The 6,561-nt window shown below is 48.9% G+C and overlaps 1 protein-coding gene across 1 annotated transcript in view; it reads left to right on the top strand.

Annotated features, from left to right (window-relative positions):
• The first annotated feature begins 4,796 nt into the window (after window positions 1–4,796).
• PYCR2 (pyrroline-5-carboxylate reductase family, member 2) overlaps window positions 4,797–6,561 on the top strand; it is a 4,013-nt gene continuing 2,248 nt past the window's right edge. Inside the window, 3 exon segments of the mRNA XM_010852867.1 lie at window positions 4,797–5,020; window positions 5,301–5,371; window positions 6,433–6,561. The exon segment at window positions 6,433–6,561 is cut by the window's right edge and continues 4 nt beyond it. Of these exon segments, the coding sequence (XP_010851169.1) occupies window positions 4,954–5,020; window positions 5,301–5,371; window positions 6,433–6,561 (267 nt within the window). The 5' untranslated portion in view covers window positions 4,797–4,953.

Below are 6,561 nucleotides of genomic sequence, written 5' to 3'. Positions count from 1 at the left end.
TAAAAACACATTTCCTACTTTTCTTTAGCAACCAAGAACTAACTTTTATATTAGCATTTTATAGATTGGGGAGCATAAACAACAGTGATAATTTCTGAAACTCCTGCTTTCTTAGAACATTTTAGGATGGCACCAAACATTATTCATTTATAGTCCCAAATCTCTTTGTTTCTCTGTAAAAGGAAATTAACGTTTAGTAGTAAATGTTTCAAAATCTTATTTTATTTGGAAATACCCTAACTCTGCAACAGACTTCCAACACTTTGTTTAGCACAACCCTTAGAAATTCAAGTTACATCCATCTGGAGAGACTATTTTAGACAGATATTTCTAAAGAATAATTATTCTTAATAGAGTTTATCCAAAAGCTCATATCTCATTTACATTTTTTTTAGAAGTTTCTTCACTCAGGGTAGTTTCCTTGTTGACAAACTTGTAACAGATATGATAATATTTAACTTATATTAAGCCTAGGTACGATGAGAATATTCTACTTAATGTTAATTACTCTAAGACATGTTTATAATTAGATAGGTCAACAAACAAACATTAATATCAGGTATTTAATACTGAATATTTCCCAGTTCACATGAACTTGGAATTTATTATTTAATTATTTGATTTGTAAGCACTTACTTTTCTTTAAGCCAATTAAATAGAGCTCATTTACAAATTAACCTCAAAAATATTATCCAGAGACAAAGACATACCAAGACATATTTAGACAGACACAACGCAAGATCTAGCTTCATTTTCTAAGCTTAGTCATGAATTAGATATTACAATATAAAATTTACTAGTTTATAAAAAACAGTTGGAATAAATAAAACTTTTAAAGGCTGTTTCCCATTTTTCCTCAGTCTCAGGGATTAGAGATGGTTTAGATAAGTGTTCCTAAGAACAGAGCCAGAGCCCTGGTCTCAAGGCACAGGGAAAGAAAATCAAAATGGCGGCAGGTCTAAACCAAATGGTGGCCAGACAAAGCAAAATGGCCATCAAAAATCACAACACAGAACACAGAGTTAAAACACACATATAGACCTGGCAGTCCTCTTCAGACCCTCCCTTAAATACAAGAATACAGTCTCTCAGAAAACCTCCTATAAAGACACAGAACTTTAGATCCAAGTACTAACAGAGTAAAGGAACATATCTCAGGTCTTCAAACATTTCAAAGGGAGGAAAGGAAGCCAGGTTGAAAGAAGAGGGAGGAGGTGGGAGAGGAGGGTGAAAGGGGTGGCCTTACAGACGTCTCCTGCCACCTGCAGATACCCAGGCGTTATGGGACTTTACCCTGGGCCTCCAGAGAAGGGAGGACTGGAACTCGGCCCTACCAGAAATCTGCCCAGAACAGAACCAGAATTCGAGTTCTCTACCAAGTGGAGGTGATCAGTCGCCAATCCTCAGCTCAGGCTGAGGCCCTTCCACCAGATTCCTGCATCCAGGACCAGCGGACTAGAAAAAAGTGGAAAGATAAGAAGGGGTAAGGAAAGGAAAGAGAGAGGGCAGGGGAAAGAAGTCAATAAAGTCTCTTGTTCCTTACTGGTCAGGGCACTCTGGCCAGTTGTCCACATCAGGAGGAGACCAGGGACAAAAGGGTCCCATTTGCAGCCACTGGGTCCCATTTGCAGCCATTGGCAGGCAAGCTGGCTCCTGAGTACCCCGAGTGGTCAGGATATCAGTCGCAGAGAAGAGTCCCGCCAGAGTTGCCATTTGTTGCAGGAAGGGGGACCCCTTCCAGGGCCCAAAACTGGGCTCTTGTCTAACACTTGGAAATGAATTGTCCGAGGAGACACATGTGCTGACAAAGCAAGAGATTTTATTGGGAAAGGGCACCTGGGTGGAGAGCAGTAGGGTAAGGGAACCCAGGAGAACTGCTCTGCCACATGGCTCACAGTCTTGGGTTTTATGGTGATGGGATAGTTTCCAGGTTGTCTTTAGCCAATCATTCTGACTCAGAGTCCTTCTTGGTGGTGCACACCTTGTTCAGCCAAGATGGATGCCAGAGAGAATAATTCTGGGAGGTGGTTGGACATGTGGTGTCTCCTTTTGATCTTTCCTGAACTCTTCCGGTTGGTGGTGGCTTATTAGTTCCCTGTTCCTTACCAGGACTTCCTGTCATAAAACAACTCATGCAAATAGTTACTATGGTGCCTGGCCAGGGTGGGCAGTTTCAATCAGTGTGTCTCCCCTAACATGAGGACAAATGAACCTACTATCCAGAGACAGACCAGGAAGGCCTTGAGACTGAAGAAATGAAGCATGGCCCACTTTCCTGGGACAGCTAAAGGGGAACAAGGGGGCGGGACTGTGGGGGTGAGAAGGGAGGAAGGGCAGGAACAGCTGAACCCATCTGACTGGTGGATGAGAGGATCAGAGGAGAGGTGAGGTGGGCAATCTTGGAATCTTAGCAAACTCCCCACTTTCTTTCTGGGCTTCTCTGTCCCTTCAGATGGAGTAAAGGGATAGAGTAGGCACCCAAGAAGACAGGTACCAGATAAGGAGAGTGTATGTCTGTGGTTGAATAGAAGCATCAGCCTCTGACCATTCCTGAGGGTGTGTCCTAAGTGGCTGGGTGGTGAGGAAGTCCTATCCCGTTCTGTCCCATCCCATCCCATCCTATCTCATCTATTCAACACTTGTGCCCAGGGCTTCCCTGGTGGCTCAGCTGGTAAAAGAATCTGTCCGCAACGTGGGAGACCTGGGTTTGATCCCTGGGTTGGGACGATCCCCTGGAGAAGGGAACAGCTATCCACTCCAGTATTCTGGCCTGGAGAATTCCATGGACTGTATGGTCCATGGAGTTGCAAAGAGTTGGACACAACTGAGTGACTTTCACTTGTTACTTGTTTTTATAAACACTTGCTTCCAAAGGAAATTCATAGGCATCAAACATAATGGTCATGAGAGCCACAGCAGGGGCCACTGCACAAACAAAATGGATCTTTAGTCAGCAAGGTCATCATAAGAAAATAAAATCTGAGTGACTGAGCATCTGTACAATGGACTACTAAGTAGTCACCAAAATCTTATTTTAAATAACTTTCTAGTAACTTTGGAAAATATTTATTGTATATCTAGCAGAGAAATTTCAAAACCATATGTGTATCATTTATTTCCAATGATGGAAAAGGTCTGTATGCACAGAAAATAATGTGTAAGGAAATGTACCAAATATGCCTGCAAGAAACGATCCTTAGGAAGTATGACTATGGGTGATTTTGACTTCTTTTATTTTTTTGTATTTTCCAACTTTTTCTCAATATGCATGTATTATTTGCTAATCAGAGAAAGTTACCAATGAGGCAGTTCTACGCATCAGGTGGCCAAAGTATTAGAATTTCAGCTTCAGCATCAGTCCTTCCAATGAATATTCAGGACCGATTTCCTTTAGGATGGACTGGCTGGATTTCCTTGCCGTCCAAGGGACTCTTAAGAGTCTTCTCCAACACCACAGTTCAAAATCATCACTTCTCTTAAATTTACTAGTGATGAAAAAGTAAACATCACATTTGTGAAGCTTTTGAAAGCAAGTAGCATGGTCGGGGGGATACCTTAGTCAGGTCCTAAGGAGCCTTAGAAGGAAAGTTATGACCAACCTAGACAGCATATTCAAAAGCAGAGACATTACTTTGCCAACAAAGGTTCGTCTAGTCAAGGCTATGGTTTTTCCAGTAGTCATGTATGGATGTGAGAGTTGGATTGTGAAGAAAGCTGAGCTTTTGAACTGTGGTGTTGGAGAAGACTCTTGAGAGTCCCTTGGCCTGTAAGGAGATCCAACCAGTCCATTCTAAAGGAGATCAGTCCTGGGTGTTCATTAGAAGGAATGATGCTAAAGCTGAAACTCCAGTACTTTGGCCACCTCATGCGAAAAGTTGACTCACTGGAAAAGACCCTGATGCTGGGAGGCGGGGGCAGGAGGAGAAGGGGACGACAGAGGATGAGATGGCTGGATGGCATCACCGACTCGATGGACGTGAGCTTGAGTGAACTCCCGGAGTTGGTGATGGACAGGGAGGCCTGGCGTGCTGCAATTCATGGGGTCGCAAAGAGTCGGACATGACTGAGCGACTGAACTGAAGGAGCCCATCATTTCCTAAACAGAGGAACTGGTTCTGTTTGCAATCCTAGTTAAGAAAGACCAATCGCGTAAACCATGTCAGATCAGATCAGTCGCTCAGTCGTGTCCGACTCTTTGCGACCCCATGAATCGCAGCACGCCAGGTCTCCCTATCCATCACCAACTCCCGGAGTTCACTCAGACTCACGTAAGTTCAAGTCAATAACCAGGGCTTCCCCACCGCCTCCCCGCGCGTGCCGAGACGGTGCGGGCGGTAGCAGGGGAACTCCCAGCTCCAACCTAGATAATCCCCGGGTGCACCGAGAAGCCTGGTTTGTAGCCCACGGGCCTCCAAGCTCCAGTCTAAAGCCTCACCGGGAGCGTCACATTCGTCCCCTCAAATCAGCAACCTGGAGAGTTTCTCTAGCTTTCGAAAGGCGGCTGACGGACAGCGCCAGAAATAATATAAGCCAGACCTCGCCGCCGGCCTCAGCCTAGGGCCGTGCACGGGTGCCAACGGCAATCTCCGCCCTGAGGTGGGGGCGGGGCTCCGGGGACACCCAGGGCGGGGGCGTCCGCGACGCTTAGATCCGGGCTTCGCGCGCTGGGACGGAGCTTCCGCCCACTAATCCCGTGTCAGAAGGCGTGCACACGTCCCCGTCCCGGCCGCGGATTGGTCCCCCTGGCAGGGCGGGGCCGTTTGGAACCCTGCGGCGTCGTAGATGAGCGTGAGAGAGGCGGGGTTGTGGAATAGACGCCGGAAGCTGCGAGCGTTTCGTGGGATCTGGCTCCTCGTCGCCGGGCTGACTACGCTCTCGGTTCTCCACGTTTCTCTCAGGGCCCCTCTGAGCGGACTCCTGCGGCGGCCGGGCAGACGCGGAGCCCGGATAACCATGAGCGTGGGTTTCATCGGCGCCGGCCAGCTGGCCTGCGCCTTGGCGCGAGGCTTCACGGCCGCAGGTAAGCGCCTGAAGGCGGGAGGCGGGTGCGCGGAAGGTCCACAGCTTAGCTTGTGACCGCCCTCCGCCGCACGAACGTGAGGGAATGAAGAAAGGGGAACTTGCGTCTGCTAGGGAATTAAGGATTCCTAAATCCCTAATAAGGGATTAAGGGGTAGGGGGTCACCAGCGACCGTCTCCATAACGGTCGGAGTGGCGTGGGTTTTGACTCTGCTCTCCCAGGGAGAACATGGGAACCGGGTGGGCCATGAGCCCCAGTTGAAAAGCCCTGTCTTCTGTAGGCATCCTGTCGGCTCACAAAATAATAGCCAGCTCCCCGGAAATGGACCTGCCCACGGTGTCCGCTCTCAGGGTAGGTGGGGCATGAGGGTTTGGGGAAGGGGGTGGAGACCCAGGAGAAGGGTGGCCTGATGAGCTGAACCCCTGTGCTGTTCCGTGGCCGGCGCTGACCTTCCCACCAGGAGCATCACTATCCTGCATCTTTCCTGGGGGAGCTCAGGGTTGTGCGAGCAGCCAGGCACGACTGGGGTTGGTCGACTTGGGTTCCAATCCAGACACAAGGTTAGTTGAGATTTTGATGTGTGAAAAGCACCTAGCACATAGTAGGTACCCAATAAAATACTCACTTTGCTTCATCCACTAGCTCAGTTAAGGTACTTAGCTGAGGTACTTAGCTTAAGCAGTTAAGGTACTTAGGTGCTCTGAGCCTCAGTTTCCGCATTTATAAAATGAAGCCCACAGTAGTCACTTTGTTGAGCTATTCTGAGGCGTAAATGAGCATGTTGGGAAAGAACCTGGCAAGTTAGTTTTTCCTCTTTCTAAACAAAGAATATCCCAAGTCTTCACCCAGAACCTGAGCAGTGTGGGAGAGGATGGCTAACGAGGCAGGCGGCAGGTAACAGGCAGTGTCTGCGCCTGGGATGGCAGGGGTTGTCATCACCGGAGGGCCTTGTTTCTTAGTGTGAAGTCTTAGAGGGGCGTCCTCCATTCCACCCCTGGACCACACAGAGACCAGGCACCCTGATGAACAAGTGTCCAGGCTTGGGATAGAGCCCTGCTTCTGACCATTGGGCACCAGCATTTTACCTTTCCCTTTACCTGTGCCATTTTTCAACCATGGAGACGTCTCACCTGGCAGAGGGGTGCCTTGGGTGCCAGAGAACTGGTGGGGATGGGGGACAGCGATTTCCTGTTTGCCATGGGAAGCTTGTCCATGTCCAGCACTCACTTGCCCAGTAGCAACACTGGAAAACTTCGAGGCAATGGGGGTAGGGGCAAACTCTGAGGGGAACAGGGCAGGGAATTCCAGGCTGCCCTTGGCCACGTGAGCTTGGAGGGGTTCAGCTGCTCCTTGAGAGGGCCAGGGCTCATGAGGCTGCCACAGAGTGTGAGCCTGGTGGTCTCCTCCTGCAGAAGATGGGTGTGAACCTGACCCGGAGCAACAAGGAGACGGTCAGGCACAGTGACGTCCTGTTCCTGGCCGTGAAGCCACACATCATCCCCTTCATCCTGGACGAGATCGGGGCCGACGTCCAGGCCAGG

Source organism: Bison bison, unplaced genomic scaffold, assembly GCF_000754665.1.
Source record: "Bison bison bison isolate TAMUID 2011002044 unplaced genomic scaffold, Bison_UMD1.0 scf7180017864317, whole genome shotgun sequence".
Lineage (NCBI taxonomy): Eukaryota > Metazoa > Chordata > Mammalia > Artiodactyla > Bovidae > Bison > Bison bison.
Note: the sequence above shows the minus strand (reverse complement) of the source record. Positions and strands in the feature narration are given on the sequence as shown.